General features: G+C 46.8%; 1 protein-coding gene across 2 annotated transcripts in view; it reads right to left on the reverse strand.

Moving 5' to 3' along the window:
- nup85 (nucleoporin 85) overlaps nt 1-22410 on the reverse strand; it is a 64096-nt gene that overhangs the window by 7219 nt on the left and 34467 nt on the right. For both annotated transcript variants that reach the window (XM_073026620.1, XM_073026621.1), the window contains 5 exons: nt 19803-19934; nt 19068-19174; nt 9919-10002; nt 4659-4724; nt 4392-4543 (listed from right to left, as the gene is read on the reverse strand). In XM_073026620.1, coding sequence (XP_072882721.1) covers nt 4392-4543; nt 4659-4724; nt 9919-10002; nt 19068-19174; nt 19803-19934 — 541 coding nt within the window. The remainder of the gene's footprint in view (nt 1-4391; nt 4544-4658; nt 4725-9918; nt 10003-19067; nt 19175-19802; nt 19935-22410) is intronic.

Consider the following 22410-nt stretch of genomic DNA (forward strand, 5'->3'; position numbering starts at 1 on the left):
ACAAAGATCATTGCCAAAGGCACAGCATTCTCTTCCCTTGCTTCCCATGGTCACCTGGGGTATATCCCATCCAGCCCAGGGACTTGCACATCCCCTTTAATGTTCTAGCATATCGGCCTGCTTGACGCTGCCCTCACCACCACTCTCACTGATAAATACCGTGTTCTGTGAGTGGAAATGGGTCATTCTGTAAGGGAACATCATTAAGCACAGGCAGTCAGGGGTGAGACTCTGCCTGCCGAAGAACATTGGATTTTATGTACAGCTCGTACCCAGCAAGAGCAAGGAGAGTGAGAGATGGTATCAACCTGGGTACCGCACGCCAGTGAGGGTGGGAACAGGATGATGTGGCTGACAAACTGGTGCAGGAGGCAGGACTTCATGTTCTTGGACTACTTGCATCTCGGAGAGGCGAGGTATGACCTGCAGAAAAGGCCAATATTCTCGCGGGCAGAATTGTTTAGAGCTGCTGGGGAGGGTATAAACTAATTTGGCAGGGAGATGGGAACTGGAGTGAATTGACTCAGGATCATACTGATGGTTTTAAAAAAAAAAAGCAAAGGTAGCATACAGTCAGACTGTCAGGAAGGACAGGCAAATGATAGGCCAAAATTACAGCCAGCAGGATCAGTACTGGTGCATTGGGGATGCAGAATCAAAAAAGGGCAGCAAATACAGCTCTCAAAGTGTTACATCTTAATGCACAGACTACAAGAAATAAGGTGGGGATCTCGTTGCATTTTTACAGATTATTGGTATGATTTTGTGGCCATCACTGAATTGTAGCTGAAGGATAGTTGTAGTTGGAAGCTGAATGTCCAAGGTCACACAATGTATCAGAGGGATAAGGAAGGTAGGCAGAGGGGCTCTGCTGGTAATGAATGGCATAAAATCAGTAGAAAGCTATGACATTTGTTCAGAAAATGTTGAATCCTTGTGGGTTGAGTTAAGAAACTACAAGGGTAAAAGTACCCTGATAGCAGTTATATACAGGTCTCCAAACAGTAGCTGGAATGTGGACCACAAATTACAACAGGAAATAGAAAAAATGTGTCAAAAGGGCAATGTTATGATAGTCACACGGGATTTCATCATGCAGGTTGACTGAGAAACACAGAAAACCTAAAGCACTTCAGCCCACAAAGCTGTGCCAAACATGTCATTACTTCAGAAATTATCCAGGGTTACCCGTAGCCCTCTATTTTTCTGAGCTCCACGTAACTGTCCAGGAGTCTCTTAAAAGACCCTATCGTTTCCTCCACCACCACCGTCACCAGCAACCCATTCCACGCACTCACCACTCTCTGCTTTAAAAAACTTACCCCTGACATCTGTACCTACTTCCAAGCACCTTAAAACTGTGCCCTCTCATGCTAGCCATTTTAGCCCTGGGGAAAAGCCTCTGACTATCCACATGATCATCATCTGAAATTCAGGTTGGAAATGGATCCCAAGAGAGTGAGTCTGTTGAATGGCTACGAGATGGCTTTTTGGAGCAGTTTATCGCTGAGCCTACTAGGGGATCAGCTATACTGGAAGTGATTAGGGAGCTTAAGGTAAAGGAACCGTTAAGAGACAGTGATCACAATATGATTTATGCTCAATTGGAAATTTGACGGGGAGAAAGTAAAGTCTACCTAGTAATATTTCAGTGGAGTAAAGGAAATTAGTGTTACTTGAGAGGAGCTGGCCAAAGTAAATTGTAAGGAGCTGTTCGCAAGAATGACACAAATTCCTGGGAAAAATGAGTAAGGTGCAGAATAGATGTATTCCAAAAGCAAAATAGTACAACCGTGGCTGACAAGGGAAGTCAAAGCTAATGTAAAAGTAAAAGAAAGGCCATACAACAAAGCAAAAATTAGCGTAAAGATAGAGAATTGGGAAGCTTTTAAAAACCTACAGAGAGCAACTATAAGAATCATAAGGAAAAGATGAAATATGAAAGCAAGCTAGCAAAGTGGATAGAAAGACCTTTTTGAGCTCTCTAAAAATAGATGAGAGTGAATATGGGACCGCTATAAAATGAGGCTGGAGAAATAATAATAGGACAAAGAGACGGCAGATGAACTAAATGAATATTTTGCATTGATCTTCATTGTGGAGTACACTAGCAGTGTGCCAGGTGTTGAAGGGTGTGAGGGAAAAGAAGTGAGTCCATTACTATTACAAGGGAGAAGGTGCTCAAAAAGCTGAAAGACCTAAAGGTACAGAAGTCACCTGGAGCAGATGAACTGCACCCTAGTGTTCTTTAACAGGCAGCGGTAGAGATTGTGGAGGGATTAGTAATGATCTTTCAAGAATTATTGGACTCTGTCATGGCTCCAGGGAACTGGAAAATTGCAAATGTCACTCCACTCCTTAAGAAGGCAGCAGAAAGGGAATTATAGACCAGTTAGCCTGACCTCAGTGGTTGGGAAGATGTTGAAGTCGATTGTTAAGCATGATGTTATGGAGTACTTGGTGACACAGGACAAGATAGGACAAAGTCAACATGGTTTCCTTCGGGGAAACTCTTGCCTGATGAACCTATTGGAATTCTTCAAGATTACAAGTAGGATAGATAAAAGGGTGTAGTGGATGTTTTTATATTTGGACTTTCAGAAGGCCTTTGACAAAGTGCCACACATGAGGCTGCTTACCAAGTTAAGAGCCCGTGCTATTACAGGAAAGTTACTGGCATGTTTAGAGCATTGGCTGATTGGTAGGAAGCATCAAGTGGGAATAAAAGGATTCTTTTCTGCTTGGCTGCCAGTGACTAGGGGCCAATGTTGGGACCATTTCTTTTTATGCTGTGTATAAATGATTTAGATGATGGAATACGAGAAAATCTGCAGATGCTGGGAATTCAAGCAACACACACAAAATGCTGGTGGAATGCAGCAGGCCAGGCAGCATCTATAGGGAGAAGCACTGTGGATGTTTCGGGCCAAGACCCTTCGTCAGGACTAACTGAAAGGAAAGATAGTAAGAGATTTGAAAGTAGGAGGGGGAGGGGAAAATGCAAAATGATAGGAGAAGACCGGAGGGGGTGGGGTGAAGCCAAGAGCTGGAAAGGTGATTGGCAAAAGGGATACAGAGCTGGAGAAGGGAAAGGATCATGGGATGGGAGGCCGGGAGAAAGAAAGGGGGAGGGGAGCACCAGAGGGAGATGGAGTACAGGCAGAGTGATGGGCAGAAAGAGAGAAAAAAAAGGGGGAACTAAATATATCAGGGATAGGGGAAGAGGGGTATTAACAGAAGTTAGAGAAGTCAATGTTCATGCCATCAGGTTGGAGGCTACCCAGCTGGTATATAAGGTGTTGTTCCTCCAACCTGAGTGTGGCTTCATCTTGACAGAAGAGGCAGCCATGAGATCTTGACAGCAGAGGAGGCCATCTACTGTCAAGATGAAGCCACACTCAGGTTGGAGGAACAACACCTTATATACCGGCTGGGTAGCCTCCAACCTGATGGCATGAACATTGACTTCTCTAACTTCCGTTAATGCCCCTCCTCCCCTTCTTACCCCATCCCTGATATATTTAGTTTCCCCTCTTTTTTTCTCTCTTTCTGCCCATCACTCTGCCTGTACTCCATCTCCCTCTGGTGCTCCCCTCCCCTTTTCTTTCTCCCGGCCTCCCGTCCCATGATCCTTTCCCTTCTCCAGCTCTGTAGCACTTTCGCCAATTACCTTTCCAGCTCTTAGCTTCATCCCACCCCCTCCGGTCTTCTCCTATCATTTCGCATTTCCCCCTCCCCCCACTACTTTCAAACCTCTTACTATCTTTCCTTTCAGTTAGTCCTGACGAAGGGTCTTGGCCCGAAACGTCCACAGCGCTTCTCCTTATAGATGCTGCCTGGCCTGCTGTGTCCCACCAGCATTTTGTGTGTGTTAGATGATGGTTTTGTTGTGAGTTTGCAGATGATACGAAGATTGGTGGGGTCTAGGACAAGAGGGCACATTCTCAGGATAGATGGACGTCCATTTAAAACAGAGATGCAGAGAAATTTTTTGAGCCAAAGGGTGGTAAATTTGTGGAATTTGTTACAGCAGGCAGCTGTGGAAGCCAGGTCATTGTGTTTATTTAAGGTGGAGATTGATAAGTTCTTGATTGGCCACGGCATCAAATGTTACAGGGAGAAGGCCGGGGAGTGGGGCTGAGGAAGGAAAAAAAGGATCAGCCATGTTTGAATTGCAGAGCAGACTCGATGGGCCAAATGACCTAATTCGACTCCTATGGCTTATGGTATTGGAGAAGAGAGAAGTGGGCAGAAGGTTCTAACGGAAATGGCCAAAACTACAAAAGGGAATTCATCTGTACCAAACAGAGTCCCACTGTAACCCAGCAAAGGGTTTGTTTCCCCACATCATCTATCAGACCAAACTCGACCCTTCAGGGTTCAAACGTCACCTTGTTCAGTCATGTGCCGTTGTTCACATATCCGAAGCACCTTCAGCGCCTTGCGTTCTGTGTCGAGGGGAATGCGCTCGATATGTAGTTCCAGGTATACACGGCCAAACTCCGGACAATGGTCAAAGTAATCCACTGCCAGCTGCCACAAGCTGAAACCATCCAACCAAATGGAGACATTACCCACCAACAACATTAACCCTTCAGTGATCAACAACTTGAATAGTGTTTCACTGTGGAAAACCGCAGATGTCAAGGGTGACCCACCTGTTGTGACAGAAAAGTCCTGAGGCATATTCCGAAATGAGGAATTCACGAAGATTCGAACCAAAACTGTAAAGAGAAAAGCCTAATGAAAGAATATCAGCAAGACCTCCACCCATCACACAAAACCTTACCAAACCAGGAAAGCAAACTAGTTCATAGAATGACCACAAATCATGATTAAACTGTGAATGCTCTGTTTTCTCAAACATTTAATCCCTTTGCCATAATCCTCTACCAGTATCTCAAGCAACAATTTAAATTATGTCATGTCTAAATATCACCAACACCCAAAACCCTAATCCTAAACCACAAAAACCTGACAACTGCATTCTGGATTTCACCCGAGTTGGCAAAAAGTCATGTGGCCAATTACAGAGGGAGAACAGGATCAGAGGCAGGAGGTACCTATCACCACAGAACAGCAAGTTCAAGATACAACTTCCTCTCCACTGCAGAGCAACGGGCAGGTCCCGACTACCCTCCACCTCAGAGCGACGGGCACGTCCCGACTACCCTCCACCTCAGAGCGACGGGCACGTCCCGACTACCCTCCACCTCAGCAACGGGCACGTCCCGACTACCCTCCACCTCAGAGTGACGGGCACGTCCCGACTACCCTCCACCTCAGCAACGGGCACGTCCCGACTACCCTCCACCTTAGCAACGGGCACATCCCGACTACCCTCCACCTCAGAGCGACGGGCACGTCCCGACTACCCTCCACCTCAGAGCGACGGGCACGTCCCGACTACCCTCCACCTCAGCGCGACGGGCACGTCCCGACTACCCTCCACCTCAGAGCGACGGGCACGTCCCGACTACCCTCCACCTCAGCAACGGGCACGTCCCGACTACCCTCCACCTCAGAGCAACGGGCACGTCCCGACTACCCTCCACCTCAGCAACGGGCACGTCCCGACTACCCTCCACCTCAGCAACGGGCACGTCCCGACTACCCTCCACCTCAGAGCGACGGGCACGTCCCGACTACCCTCCACCTCAGAGCGACGGGCACGTCCCGACTACCCTCCACCTCAGAGCGACGGGCACGTCCCGACTACCCTCCACCTCAGCAACGGGCACGTCCCGACTACCCTCCACCTCAGAGCAACGGGCACGTCCCGACTACCCTCCACCTCAGAGCAACGGGCACGTCCCGACTACACTCCACCTCAGCAACGGGCACGTCCCGACTACCCTCCACCTCAGCAACGGGCACGTCCCGACTACCCTCCACCTCAGAGCAACGGGCACGTCCCGACTACCCTCCACCTCAGCAACGGGCACGTACCGACTACCCTCCACCTCAGAGCGACGGGCACGTCCCGACTACCCTCCACCTCAGAGCGACGGGCACGTCCCGACTACCCTCCACCTCAGCGCGACGGGCACGTCCCGACTACCCTCCACCTCAGAGCGATGGGCACGTCCCGACTACCCTCCACCTCAGCAACGGGCACGTCCCGACTACCCTCCACCTCAGAGCAACGGGCACGTCCCGACTACCCTCCACCTCAGCAACGGGCACGTCCCGACTACCCTCCACCTCAGCAACGGGCACGTCCCGACTACCCTCCACCTCAGAGCGACGGGCACGTCCCGACTACCCTCCACCTCAGAGCGACGGGCACGTCCCGACTACCCTCCACCTCAGAGCGACGGGCACGTCCCGACTACCCTCCACCTCAGCAACAGGCACGTCCCGACTACCCTCCACCTCAGAGCAACGGGCACGTCCCGACTACCCTCCACCTCAGCAACGGGCACGTCCCGACTACCCTCCACCTCAGCAACGGGCACGTCCCGACTACCCTCCACCTCAGAGCAACGGGCACGTCCCGACTACCCTCCACCTCAGAGCAACGGGCACGTCCCGACTACCCTCCACCTCAGAGCAACGGGCACGTCCCAACTACCCTCCACCTCAGAGCAACGGGCACGTCCCGACTACCCTCCACCTCAGAGCAACGGGCACGTCCCGACTACCCTCCACCTCAGCAACGGGCACGTCCCGACTACCCTCCACCTCAGCAACAGGCACGTCCCGACTACCCTCCACCTCAGAGCAACGGGCACGTCCCGACTACCCTCCACCTTAGCAACGGGCACGTCCCGACTACCCTCCACCTCAGAGCAACGGGCACGTCCCGACTACCCTCCACCTCAGAGCAACGGGCACGTCCCGACTACCCTCCACCTCAGCAACGGGCACGTCCCGACTACCCTCCACCTCAGCAACGGGCACGTCCCGACTACCCTCCACCTCAGCAACGGGCACGTCCCGACTACCCTCCACCTCAGAGCAACGGGCACGTCCCGACTACCCTCCACCTCAGAGCAACGGGCACGTCCCGACTACCCTCCACCTCAGAGCAACGGGCACGTCCCGACTACCCTCCACCTCAGCAACGGGCACGTCCCGACTACCCTCCACCTCAGCAACGGGCACGTCCCGACTACCCTCCACCTCAGAGCAACGGGCACGTCCCGACTACCCTCCACCTCAGCAACGGGCACGTCCCGACTACCCTCCACCTCAGAGCAACGGGCACGTCCCGACTACCCTCCACCTCACAGCAACGGGCACGTCCCGACTACCCTCCACCTCAGAGCAACGGGCACGTCCCGACTACCCTCCACCTCAGCAACGGGCACGTCCCGACTACCCTCCACCTCAGAGCAACGGGCACGTCCCGACTACCCTCCACCTCAGAGCAACGGGCACGTCCCGACTACCCTCCACCTCAGAGCAACGGGCACGTCCCGACTACCCTCCACCTCAGAGCAACGGGCACGTCCCGACTACCCTCCACCTCAGCAACGGGCACGTCCCGACTACCCTCCACCTCAGCAACGGGCACGTCCCGACTACCCTCCACCTCAGAGCAACGGGCACGTCCCGACTACCCTCCACCTCAGAGCAACGGGCACGTCCTGACTACCCTCCACCGCAGAGCAACTGGACACAAAACCACACCTGCCCCTCCATCAAACGACAATGATCATCAGAACCACAGAGTGATAGCGTCTGGTTCAACCAGACCTAAGCAATCAAACAGACCTCTCATTTACGCACAGAATCTCCACCCTTCAGCAGGTATTTGGTACGTTACAAAAGACTCTCACAGATTTCTACGGATGTACCACTGGGAGCATTCTAACTGGTTGCATCACCTTCTGGTGCGGACGGGCCACTGCTCACGACTGGAGAAAAGCTGCAGGAAGATCGAAGTTCAGCCAGCTCCATCTGGGACACTAGCTTCCCTAGTATTGCGGACACCTTCAAAAGGCGATGCCACAAAAAGGTGTTATCCATCATTAGTGACCCTCACCACCCAGGACATGCCCCCTTCTCAATGATACTACCATGAAGGAGGAAATACAGGAGCCTGAAGAGAGACACTCTGCCATCAGATTTCTGAATGGACGATGAATCCATCCACACTGCCTCACTATTTTTTGCTCAGTCTTTACGCACTACTTATTTAATTCTTTTTATATGTTTCTTATTGTAATTTAGTTGTTTTCAATTTATGCATTACATTGTACTGCAGCTGCAAAACAACAAATCTCATGACATATGCCGGTGATATTAAACCCGATTTGGATTCAGCTGAAAAAATAAGCCATCTGCAGTGATTTCCACACTCGCTATGGAACCCGATACTTCCCTGTTGGAAAGCGATATTATTCCAAGTGCAAGAAAGGAGCACTGAACTGCTGTGGTGTGAAATAAATGAACTGGATTATTAAACATCTATCTAAATAACTGAACCAATGGTCAAAATGACAAGATTAAAATCAAGGTGAAATTAAGGCAACCAGAAAACTTGCATTTCAAAGGTCTAAAACAAAGGTAAAGACAAATAAATGCAGCCAGAAAGATGATAGACCCAGAAGGTGGGGGGGGGGGGGGGGGTATGCAGTCAAGGTGAATAAGTGGGTAATAGCATGGAAAATACAACCAGGGTATCAAAGTCTAGAAAACATAAGATTGGTCATTCTGACAGGATGAATGGGAAAACATTGCTTAAACTGAGAAATCAGCAGATTCTTCTATACTGGCTCACAAGATGAAGAAAGTAAACTTGCTGTTACTCGTTGAAACCCAGAAGAAAAAGGGATGATCTCACTGAAACATTTAAGATTCTGAGAGGGATATGAGAGGCTAAATGCTGACGGCCAGCTCCTCATTTGTGATGCTGTCCCAAGTCTACAATTGATGGACCATGGCAACACAAGGATTCAGCCGTTCTTGACAAAGAAAAAAATATTAATTTCAGGGTTATAAACTTCAGAATTCTCTACCACAGATAATGTGCTCCCCATAAGGGCACTCTGCACTTATTCAAGTGGGGTAACTCATTGTGGAATTTTCTCCATTCTTCAAAGAACAGGCCCAGATCTGAAATGAAATGCCAACTAAACTACTGGCTTGCTGCTGTTTGGTCTGACAGTATTTGGCACAGCTACACTGTCAAACAAACAGAAGATGACACTGACCCCAAGCATTTATTTTACTGCAGTTGAAAGAAAATTGAATAATTTTTTTGTCCCACTTGAAGTGTGGCAGAAATCAGAAGTAGACTGGAACTCTCTAAACAAAGAGGATGATGTTAAATAAATCCAAATAGGATTGAATAAGCAGAATGAAGTGATATGAAGAAGGTGGCTACAAACCAAGATACAAAAGAAGGAATAATATACATATTGAACATGAATACAGTTTATTTGATTGTCTTAATCTTCCTCATCATTTTGACTGTTGATTTCAGTTACATTTATTTAGCAATGAAGTTAGATAAATGCACTTGTTCACTAGTCCAGTCCTTTTGTTTCCCCCATTAATTTCTTTTGCTTGCACACTAAAGGATGTATTTACTTAGAGATGCCATGTGGAACAGGTCCTTCCTAATCACAGGACAATTTACAATCACCAACTAACCAGTACGTCTTTGGACTGTGAAAGGAAATCACAGTGCCCAGGGGTAATCCACACAGTCACAGGGAGAACGTACAAACTCCTTACAGTCAGTGATGGAATTGAATTCCGAAGCCCCAAATTGTTTTGCGACTGCTATGTTACCAAGACGTCCATCTTTAACAGTTTTGCTTCCGGAGTCAGTATGGAAACCACAGCTGAGAGTTATTCTTTCTTCCATGGCTGAAGGGTGGAGTGTTGTGTTGATTGCTCCTGTCAATTTCCAGCATGGAATCAAATTGAAACTGAAGTGACAACCCCACCCTTCCCCAGACTTACTGAAGATTATGGGACTGCAGGAGGTTGCAGTGGTCCAACAGGTCTGTCAGATGTGCTACAAACCACCAGTTGTTCAGGACAAGGCTGAAATAAGAAATTTGGACAAGTCAGCATCTGGGAACAATGGTATAAAGTGAATATGTGAAACTTCCTTCAAAACAAGACACTAAGTGTACGAATAGTGAAGTTGATTAGCACCAACCAACCTGCTAGAGTGAGCCTCTACTATATTCATATTTTAATTGAACAGGAAATATAATAAAAGAGAATGAGTGTATTCACAGCAACTCTGCAACTGCACAGCAAGTTAATCCAACATCTGAACCACAGTGGAAGGATGAAAACGAGATGAGACGACAGAGAAAGCAAGCTCAAAGAAAAATGGAAGATAGGCAGGTCAACAACAACTTACATCTATGTAGAGCTTTTAGCAAAGTAAACAGGTCAATACCAAACAATATTTGATACCAAACTACAAAGGGAGAGAGAGAACAGCAAGGAACATTAATGAGCATCTTTCAAAGCAGCAAAGGACTTGGGGAATCCAGGGGCTTGTAGCCAATAGAAGACTGATTAAAGTCAGTGATGTAGTACACCAAGAAGTTTGGGAGTATGGAGACCTTGGAGCTTATTAGGCAGGAGGATGGTCGAAATCGGAAGGACAACAACAGGTAGACGATTTGAAAATTACAATGGTAATTTTCAAACTGGAGCATTGTTGGGACAGGGACATAGGTAGCAGAGAGAGGCAGCAAAAGTTCAGACAAGTTCAAGACAATGGGCGATTTGATGTGGGAGGCTGGACAGTGAAGTACAGGAATGGCTAAGCCTGGAGGATGATCTAAAACATTAAATCAAATTTCCCCTCCATCCATGCTAACTTACTGAGTATTTCTAGCAGTTTTGCCAAGGCTTGGACTGTTCCAAAGAAAGTAATGGAGCATTCCAGTCTTTGGAATTCTCTTCTCCAAAGGGTTGTGGATTTTTAATAATTGCATATATTAAAAGTAAGTTGACAGATTGACAAGAACATGGATTTCAGGTAAATTACCAGTCCGTTACTGTTGATAGGGCAGGCTGGATGTTTTGTAGGACCTGTTGCCCAGAAGGATCATGGTAGTGTAGGATAACGTCATGTTTGCAGTAAGAACATGTATTGCACCCATACTGCACTGTCTCAGTACTTTTATATTTGTGCGCTGTAGCACTTTTTATTCACAGTTATTTTGTAAGTAACACTATTCTTTGCATTTCTGGTTAGATGCTAACTGCATTTCATTTGGCTTTGTATCTGTACTCGGCACAATGACAATAAAGCTGAATCTAATCTAAAAGGCAAATGCAAGATTAGCATGCAGCAACGGTAAATAATGGGGAAAGTTATTAGAATGTAGCCTTATGCACAAGAGATTTTGCAGATGCTGCAAATCGAGAGCAACACACACACAAAATGCTGGAGGAACTCAGCAGGCCAGAGAGCAACTACAGAAATGAATAAGCAGTTGACGTTTCAGTCCAAGACCCTTCATCAGGACTGGCAAGGAAGGGGAAAGATGCCAGAATAAAAGGTGGAGAAGGGGAAAAAGGACAAGCTAGAAGTAGATAGGTGAAGCCCAATGGGTGGAAAAGGTAAGGGGTTGGAAAAGAAGAAATCTGATAGGAGAGAATGGACTGCAGGAGGAAGAGAAGGACAAACACCTGGGGGAGGTGAGAAGTAGGTGTGAAGAGGTAAGAAGCCGGTGTGGGGAATAGAAGGAGGGAAAAGAAAAAAATAATAATTTAATTACCAGAAGGAGAAATTGATGATCATGCCATCAGGTTGGAGGCCACCTACACGGAATATGAGGTGTTGCTCCTCCAAATTGAGTGGCCTCATCTTGGCAGTAGAGGTCATGGACCAAAATGTCAGAACAGAAATGGGGACAGGAACTAAAATGGTTGGCCACGGGGCAATTCCACTTTTGGCAGATGGAGTAGAGGTGCTGAACAAAGCGATCCCTTAATTTATGTTGGGTCTCACCAATGAAGAGGAGGCTGCATCGGGATACAATAGATGACCCCAACAGATTTGCAGATGAAGTATTGCCTCACCTGGAAGGACTAATTAGAGCCAAATAGAGATGAGGGAGAAGGTGAATAGACAAGTGTAGCATTTCTGTCGGGAGGGAGATTAGTGGGGACGAATGGATAGAGGATCACGGAGGGAGTGATCCTTGTGAAAAGCAGAGTGGGGGGGGGGAGGGAGGAGAGGTATTTAGTGGTAGAATCCTGTCGAAGATGGAGGCTGATAGGGTGGTAGATGTGGGCAAGAGGAATTCTACCCCTGTTCAGGTGGCAGGAAGATGGGGTGAACGTTGACATCCGGAAAACAAAGGCAATGCAAACGAGGCCACTATCAAGGAGAACCCCCTTCTTTGAAGAAAGAGGATGTCCTAGAAAGGAAAGCCTTATCCTGGGAACAGATTCGGCAGAGACAAAGGAACTGAGAAAGGGGAATAGCATTTTTACAGGGAACAGAATGGGAAGAGATATAGTCAAAATTGCTGTGGGAATTGGAAGGTTTATAAAAGATGTCAGTAGACAGTTGATTTCCAGAGATGGAGACAGAGAGATCGAAAAAGGCGAGCGAGATGTCAGATAAGGACGAAGTGAATTTAAGGTCAGGGTGGAAGTAGGAGGCAAACTTGTTGAAATTGATGCAGGAAGGAGGAACAATGCTGGGGAACATTACCAGGGAAGGCTTGGAGTGTGGACTGTCTCACCCAGAATGAGAAGGCAGGCATAGTGAAGCCCACGTAGGTGCCCGGAGCTACCCCTGAAATGGGAGGGGCCAAGAAGAAATTGAGTGTGAGGACCAGTTCTGCCAGATGGAGGAGGGTGGTGGTGGCAGAAGGGAACTGGTTGAGTCTTTTGTCAAGAAAGAAGCGGAGAGCATTAAGGCCTTCTTTATCAGGGATAGCAGTGTATAAGGACTGGACATCCATGGTGAAAATGAGGTGGTCGGGTCCAGGGAAATGAAAGTTGTTGATGAGATTGAGAACACGTGAAGTGTCACGGACATAGGTGAGAAGGGACACGGAGGTATAGAACGGAATCGAAGCATGAGGACATGAATTCAGAGGGGTAGAGGCGAAGACAATGGGCCTATCCAGACAGTCAGGTTGTGGAGGATACAGGGTCAGCGTGATTTAGGTGGAAGTAGATGGGAGATCTCCAGAGTTGATGAGGTTAGTGATGGTCTGGGAGACAGTGGCCTGATGGTCTGCTAGAGTCAGGTCCTTTTCAAGAAGAGGTTTCTGAGAGTTCTGCCTGGCCTCAGAAAGGTAGAGGTCAGTGAGCCACACTACAACAGCACCCCATTTGACTGCAGGTTTAAATGGTAAGATTGGGATTGGGGCAGAGAGAGCAGAGGCAGTGTGTTCAGAGGGGGTAAAGTTTGAGGAAGAGAGAAGAGTACTAAAGTTGAGCTGTTTGATGTCTCATCAGCAATTAAAGATGAAAAGATCCAAAGCAAAGAAGAGGAGGATTAGAGATGGGAGAAGGGATCATCAGTGCAGGGTGATGAATTCTTGCCAAAGAAGTGGGCTCACAAATATAGGCGACATATAAAGAGCTCAGTGTTGTGACGAGCGTGGAACTCACAGAGGTGTGGGTGAAGGGAAACAAGGCAAGGCCCTTGCTAAGGACAGAATGTTCTGCCTCACAGAGGGGAAGGGTGGAGGGAATGATGAAGACATGGCAGGGATTATAATGTGGCCTTTACTGCAAGGATATGCAAGAAAGTATTGATGTTAATTAGCAGGGTGTTGGAAAGATTGCTCCAGGAAGGTCAGGTACACTTTGATCTCTATTTATGAAAGTATTTTCTTGCAATGGAGGAAGTGTAGGGAAGGAAGCTAGGGTGAATCAGTTAATGTTTGAAGAAAAGGAGCTGACCGAACCCATACGTACTGCAGTTTAGCAGAGTACCTTAATGCAGCATACAGCAAAGGAGGATGAGAATTGACTAATTAGAGGTGTGCAAGATCTTAACTACTCTATCATCTTGCGCTGCAACTTTGTGTGATCTATGGATACAGACCCTAAGATGTCACTGATTCTACACACCTGCTGTTGACCAGGTACCCTACCTTCATAAAATCACCTTAAAATTATGTCCTGCCATATTAGCCACTGCCACCCTAAGAAAAAGGCGTGGTTTGATTGCCAGTGACTCATGGTGTTCTTCAGGGGTCGGTGTTGGGTCATTTCTTTCCACATTATGTCAATGATCTAAATGACAGGATTGATGGCTTTATGGCCAAGTTTGCGGACAATACAAAGATAGACAGAAGTAGGGAGTCTGCACAATGATTTGGACAGATGAGGAGAAAAGGCAAAGAGAATACAGTGTAGAGAAGTGTATGACCATGCGCTCTGGTAGAAGGAATAAAGGCAAATGGGAAGAATTTTCAGAAATCAGAGGTGCAAAGGAACTCCTTGTATGTACCCATTGCGGGTATACAGTGCTGCTAGAAAGTTTGTGAGCCCAGTGGAATTTTCTCTATTTCTGCAATAGTATGACCTAAAATGTGATCAGTTCTTCATGCAAGTCCTAGAACTAGATAAATAGAACCTAATTAAATAAATAACACAAAAAATACTATACTTGTTCATTACTTACCCAACATTACATGTAGTTGTTGGAGAAAGTATGTGAACCTCGGAATAATGCCCTCCTCAAAAGCTATTTGGAGTCAGGTGTTCCAATCAATGAGAAGAAACTGACCAGGGGCTGCTCTTCTCAAGAAAGATCTGTTTGTGTGCACTATACCTCGATCACAACAACTTTCAGAGGACCTCAGAAGAATTGTAGAGATGCATGAAGCTGAAAAAAGCTACAAAAGCATTTCTAAAGAACTAAGTGTTCATCAGTCCACAGTAAGACAAACTGTCTACAAATGGAGGAAGTTCAGTACTGTTGCTACTCTCCCTAGGAGTGGGCATCCTGCAAAGATCACACCAGGAGCACAACATGCAATGGTGAAGGAGGTGAAAAAGAACCCAAGGTCAACAGCAAAAGACCTGCAGAAATCTCTAGAACTTGCTGAAATCTCTGTTCATGTGTCCACTATAAGAAAACACTGAATGCTGTTCATGGAAGCATACCACTGGTCTCCAAAACAAAAACTTTCCTGCACGTCTCAAGTTTGCAAAAGACCACCTGGATGTTCTACAACCCTTCTGGGACAACATTCAGTGGACAGATGAGACAAAAGTTGAACTTTTTAGCAGAAATGTACATTGCAATGTTTGGAAGAAAAAGGGCACTGCACACCAACACCTCATCCCAACTGTGAAGCACAGTGGAAGGAGCATCATGGTTCAGGGACGTGTTGCTGCCTCAGGGCCTGTGATCATCGAGGGAACAGGAACTTACTATTGTACCAAGACATTTAACAGGAGAATGTCAGGGTAGCAGTCCGTCACCTGCAGCTTAATAGGAGTTGGATGATGCAACAAGACAATGATCTGAAAATCAAAAGTAAATCAACAACTGAATGGTTTAAAAAGAAAAAAATGTGTGTTTTGGAATGGCCAAGTCGAAGTCCTGATCTTAATCCTATAGCAATATTGTGGGAAGACCTGAAGCAAGCAGTTCGTGCAAGGAAGAGCACCAACGTCCCAGAGTTGAAGCAGTTTTGTTAGGAGAAATGGCCTAAAACTCCTCTAAGCCGAAGCGCAGTTCTGATCAACAGTCAACCGGAAATGCTTGGTTGAAGTTATTGCTGTACAAAGGGGTCACACCAGTTACTGAAAGCAAAGGTTCACATACTTTTTCCAACAAATACTCTACATGTAATATTGGATATTTTTTCTCAATACAGGTGGCCCCCGTTTTTCGAACGTTCGCTTCACGACACTTTGCTGTTACGAAAGACCTACATTAGTTACCTATTTTTGCTAACAGAAGGTGTTTTCACTGTTACAAAAAAGGCAGTGCATGCCCCGAGCAGCCAAGCCCCTCCCCCGGAACTGCATTCTAGCCGGCATTGCTTAAACACGTGCCTGTGAGCATCTGTGCTTTATGTCAACTTATTTTGTGCATCCGTTAGCAGGATGAGTTCTAAGGTATCGGAAAAGCCTAAAAGAGCGCGTAAGGGTGTTACACCTAGCGTAGAACTAGACAGCCTAAAAGAGCGCGTAAGGGTGTTACACCTAGCGTAGAACTAGACATAATAAAGCGTTTCGATTGCGGTGAATGAAGTAAGGACATAGTGAGTTTGGCTAAGGGTTTGTGGAAGTTAACAAAGATGATGTTGAAGAGGTTTTGGCATCCCATGACCAAGAACGACAGATGAAGAGCTGATGCAATTGCAAGGGGAAGGGATAACAATCAAAACTGAACACAGTAGTGAACGGCCCAAAAGTGAAGTCGTCCAGGAACTGAACGTGAAGCAACTGCGTGAGATTTTCACTGCGATTGACAGTGCTACAATGATTGCAGAAAAGTACGACTTTCATTTTGAAAGGATACGTAGGTTTAGGGCATATTTGCAGGATGGTTTGAGTGCTTACAAAGAACTGTATGATAGAAAAATGCATGAGGCTAAGCAGTCAAGCATAGTCATCTTTCAAGCCTTCCACATCAACCACAGCAGATGATGAACCTCGACCTTTGACATCGAGGCAGGCAGACATAGAAGATGACCTCCCTGCCCTGATGCAAACAGACGACGATGAGATGACACCCCAGTCTCCTCTACCTCCCACCACCCCAACCTCTGACGACTCAGCCTAACACACCATCATCAGTGTGCTTGCTGTCTTCCCTATTCTGGTAAGTGAAACTACACTGTACATATGTTATTTCTACTTTATATAGGCTGTGTATTTTTATGTGTTATTTGGTGTGATTTGTTACTGGTTACTGGAGAAAGTGTTTCTGCCGAGAGTGCTTGCGTGAGATTTTCGCTGCGGTGAACAGCGCTGCAATGATTGCAGAAAACTATTCCTACATTCTATAGACTGTGTATTTATCATATCATTCCTGCTTTTACTATATGCTACTGTCGTTTTAGGGTTTATGTGTTATTTTTTGGGTCTGCGAACGCTCACAAATTTTTCCCAAATAAATAAATGGTAATTGCTTCTTCACTTTACAACATTCCAGCTTATGAACCATTTCATAGGAACACTCTACCTTCGGATAGCGGGGAAAACCTGTATATAAATGAACAAGTATAATGTTTTTTGTGATAATTAATTGGGTTGTCTTTATCTAATTTTAAGGCGTGAAGATCTGATCACATTTTAGACTATAAGACCATAAGACAAAGGAGTAGAATTAAGCCATCTGGCCCATCACAGCTGATCATTTTTTTACCCTACTCCTCAACCTCAGTTCCTGGCCTTCTCCCTGTAACCTTTGATGCCATGTCCAATCAAGAACCTATTAATCTCTGCCTTAATACACCCAATAACCTGGCCTCCACAGCTGCATGTGGCAACAAATTCCACAAATTCACCACCCTTTGGCTAAAGAAATTTCTCTGCATCTCCGTTTTGAAAGAGCACCCCTCTATCCTGAGGCTGTGCCCTCTTGTCCTAGACTCTCCTTCCATGGGAAACATCCTTTTCACATCTACTCTGTTTAGGCCTTTCAACCGTCAAAAGGTTTCAATGAGATCCCCCCCTCATCCTTCTGAATTCCAGACCCATTAAATGTTCCTCATGATAACCCTTTCATTCCTTGTTCATCCCTGCAAACCTCCTCTGGACCCTCTCCAATGCCAGCACATCTTTTCTAAGATGAGGGGCCAAACTGTTCACAATACTCAAGGTGAGGCCTCACCAGTGCTTTATAAAACCTCAGCATCACATTCTTGCTCTTGTTTTCTCGACCTCTTGAAATGAGTTAACATGGCATTTGCCTTCCTCACCACTGACTTGACCAGCAAGATAACCTCATATTTATGCAGTTCACATTTTAGGTCATATTCATGCAGAACTAGAGAAAATTCTACCGGGTTCACAAAATTTCTAGCACCAATGTGGAGACAGAGTCCTTATGCAGGATTCCCTAGAGGTTAACTCTCAGGTTGAGTTAGCAATAAGGAAGGCAAATGAAATATCAGCACCATTTTAAGAGGAGTAGAATTTAAAAGCAAGGATGCAATGCTGAGGCTTACAAGGCATTGATCAGATTGCACTTGAAGTATTGTGTTCAGTTCTGGTCACCTCATTGTAGGAAGGATGTGGAAGCTTTAGAGAGGGTGCAGAGAAGATTTACCAATTTGCTGTCTGGATTAGACAGCTTGTCACATGAGAATAGGTTGAGCTAGCTAGGGCTTTTCTCTTTGGAGCAAAGGAGGATGAGAGACAACTTGACAGAGTGGACAGCCAGCAAATTTTTAGGGTGGCAATAACCAATACCAGGGGACGTCCTTTTAAAGTGATTGGAGAAAAGTTTAAGGGAGGCGTCAGAGATAGGTTTTTTTAACACTCTGAATAGGGAGATAGGCACTTCAGTCAGTGATGGAAATGAGCTTCTTCTCCAAGGGTCATGACTCTTTGGAACTCTAAACCCCAGGGAGATGTGGAGACAGAGTCATTGAATAATTCGAGGCTGAGAACGAGTTTAAACCTTGAGGTTAAACCACAAAGAAGGCAAGTGATTGGGGATAGAGCAAGAATTGCTGTGAGATGAAGACAGCATCAGTCGAGATCTTGTATGGCAGAGAAAGCTCACGGGATAACACACACAAAATGCTGGAGGAACTCGGCAGGCCAGACAGCATCTAAGGAAAAGTGTATCATCGACGTTTCGGGCCGAAACCCTTTAGTAGGTGGTGTTGGCCCAATACGATGACTGTACTCTTTTCCATTGATGCTGTCTGGACTGCTGAGTTCCTCCAGCATTGTGTGTGTTGCTTGGACTTCCAGCATCTGCAGATTTCCTCTCATGGCCTGAGTTCTCTTTAGCTGTTTCCTCTAAAAGGTAGCTCTGAGCTCCATGTGTACACCTAGTCACTGGCTGTTCTTCTGACATTACACATAGAAATGGACATAATTTGTTGGGGGAGAATCAAAATAATTCCCCCATATTTTTGCAAACAAAATAACACAAGCAGATCAACTTGGCAACATTTTGTACATTGGATCCTCACCAGCAGTCCTTCAACACCTGGTGGATGTTGAACTCAAACGCCGCCAACAGGATGAGGTCGAGAGAATCAGGTCGGTTCTCAGAAGGAAAGAAATGATCCAGGCAAACCTGCATGTCAGCAGAAAGAATCACCAGTCATGGAACCTTATAACAAAGAAACCTTCCCATGACACTAATCATTATGCCCCTTCCCTTAAACTACATGATGTAGAATTCACTGCCTTGTTTACTTGTAATACAACACTTCCATTCCCCACACACTCCTTCCAGAAACAATACACAGCATACTTTCTATGTTTCATTCGTTTTGGAATTAGAATACATCCCCGGCCTTCACTACCTTCAAAACCAATCACTCTATTCCATCATCACACTATCTGTCTTTACACTTCTCTGCACCGTGAGTGTACAGTCTTTAGGACACAGCACTTGTAATTTAAGTGGGAACAAAAGAACAATTCAGAGAAATATACATAAAGCCTTGCTCAGCAAGCTCAACGTTACCAAGATCTAGACAAAAAATGCATAATCTTCCAGAGTGAAATGGTGCCGCAACACGATGAACCTACCTTCACACGTCCTCTACTTAACTGGCAATGCAATGAATATTTCAATTTAACATTGCATGTAACCTGCTGATCACAGATCAATTAAACAGCTGAGTGCTTATTTGGCTAACTGCTCTATCATCTGATATTACCCTGTTCCACAAAAACCTCCCAAGACAGGTTCTTACCTCAGCATATTGATAAAGCTCTGTGGGCTTTATGGACGGGTGAGAGTACAGCAGCCTGCTAACCAGGAAGTGATACCAGGTGGATAAGAGATCCTTCTTTTCAAGCAAGGCATCCTCACTTCCTGCTAGAATCTATGGTGGAAATGGAGAGAATCATCTAGTTAGGCAAGCTTAGCCAGGGAAAGGATCAGAGTGAGATGGTCAACCTTTATTCCACTGATCAGGGTGGAGAGGATAACAATCAGGTCTCTCATTGCTGACCACCACCAGCATAACTGTAATAATAGTGAATGAAACAACGTCTGTTTCCAAATTCCCTTCCCATTCAAGGACAGCTCAAGGCTCAAATCCAGTTTCTAGTCCACTCTTATACAACTATTGAATGGTTCCCTCATACGATAAGACGGACTCTTGACCTCACAATCTACCTTGTTATGAACTTGCACCTTATTGTTTAACTGCAGTTGTTACTCTTCATTCTGCATTCCGTTACTGATTCACCTTATTCCACCTCACTGCACTGTGCAATGATCTGATCTGTGTGAACAGTTTGCAAGACAGGTTTTACACTGCATCTCATTCCAATCATTTAAAATAATATCTGGCTGCTAGACATTAATATTTAGTGACAGTAACCAAACAACATAGAACAGTTCAGCACAATGCTGTGCTGGCTCTTTAACCTACGTAAAGATCAATCTGACCCCCCCCCCCCCACATAGCCCTCCATTTTTCTTTCATCCATGTGCCCAAGTCTCTTAATATCCATAAAGTATCTGCCTCACCACTCCTCCTGCCAGCATGTCCCACGTACCTACCAGTCTGTTCCCTCACCACTACTCCTACCGATGTCCCATGTACCTACCAGTCTGTTCCCTCACCACTACTCCTACCGATGTCCCATGTACCTACCAGTCTGTTCCCTCACCACTACTCCTACCGATGTCCCATGTACCTACCAGTCTGTTCCCTCACCACTACTCCTACCGATGTCCCATGTACCTACCAGTCTGTTCCCTCACCACTACTCCTACCGATGTCCCATGTACCTACCAGTCTGTTCCCTCACCACTACTCCTACCGATGTCCCATGTACCTACCGATGTCCCATGTACCTACCAGTCTGTTCCCTCACCACTACTCCTACCGATGTCCCATGTACCTACCAGTCTGTTCCCTCACCACTACTCCTACCGATGTCCCATGTACCTACCAGTCTGTTCCCTCACTACTCCTACCGATGTCCCACGTACCTACCAGTCTGTTCCCTCACCACTACTCCTACCGATGTCCCACGTACCTACCAGTCTGTTCCCTCACCACTACTCCTACCGATGTCCCACGTACCTACCAGTCTGTTCCCTCACCACTACTCCTACCGATGTCCCACGTACCTACCAGTCTGTTCCCTCACCACAACTCCTACCGATGTCCCACGTACCTACCAGTCTGTTCCCTCACCACTACTCCTACCGATGTCCCATGTACCTACCAGTCTGTTCCCTCACCACTACTCCTACCGATGTCCCATGTACCTACCAGTCTGTTCCCTCACCACTACTCCTACCGATGTCCCATGTACCTACCAGTCTGTTCCCTCACCACTACTCCTACCGATGTCCCATGTACCTACCAGTCTGTTCCCTCACCACTACTCCTACCGATGTCCCATGTACCTACCGATGTCCCATGTACCTACCAGTCTGTTCCCTCACCACTACTCCTACCGATGTCCCATGTACCTACCAGTCTGTTCCCTCACCACTACTCCTACCGATGTCCCATGTACCTACCAGTCTGTTCCCTCACCACTACTCCTACCGATGTCCCATGTACCTACCAGTCTGTTCCCTCACCACTACTCCTACCGATGTCCCATGTACCTACCAGTCTGTTCCCTCACCACTACTCCTACCGATGTCCCATGTACCTACCAGTCTGTTCCCTCACCACTACTCCTACCGATGTCCCACGTACCTACCAGTCTGTTCCCTCACCACTACTCCTACCGATGTCCCACGTACCTACCAGTCTGTTCCCTCACCACTACTCCTACCGATGTCCCACGTACCTACCAGTCTGTTCCCTCACCACTACTCCTACCGATGTCCCACGTACCTACCAGTCTGTTCCCTCACCACAACTCCTACCGATGTCCCACGTACCTACCAGTCTGTTCCCTCACCACTACTCCTACCGATGTCCCATGTACCTACCAGTCTGTTCCCTCACCACTACTCCTACCGATGTCCCATGTACCTACCAGTCTGTTCCCTCACCACTACTCCTACCGATGTCCCATGTACCTACCAGTCTGTTCCCTCACCACTACTCCTACCGATGTCCCATGTACCTACCAGTCTGTTCCCTCACCACTACTCCTACCGATGTCCCATGTACCTACCGATGTCCCATGTACCTACCGATGTCCCATGTACCTACCAGTCTGTTCCCTCACCACTACTCCTACCGATGTCCCATGTACCTACCAGTCTGTTCCCTCACCACAACTCCTACCGATGTCCCACGTACCTACCAGTCTGTTCCCTCACCACTACTCCTACCGATGTCCCATGTACCTACCAGTCTGTTCCCTCACCACTACTCC

This window comes from Hemitrygon akajei, chromosome 22 (assembly GCF_048418815.1).
Source record: "Hemitrygon akajei chromosome 22, sHemAka1.3, whole genome shotgun sequence".
NCBI classification, from domain to species: Eukaryota; Metazoa; Chordata; class Chondrichthyes; order Myliobatiformes; family Dasyatidae; genus Hemitrygon; species Hemitrygon akajei.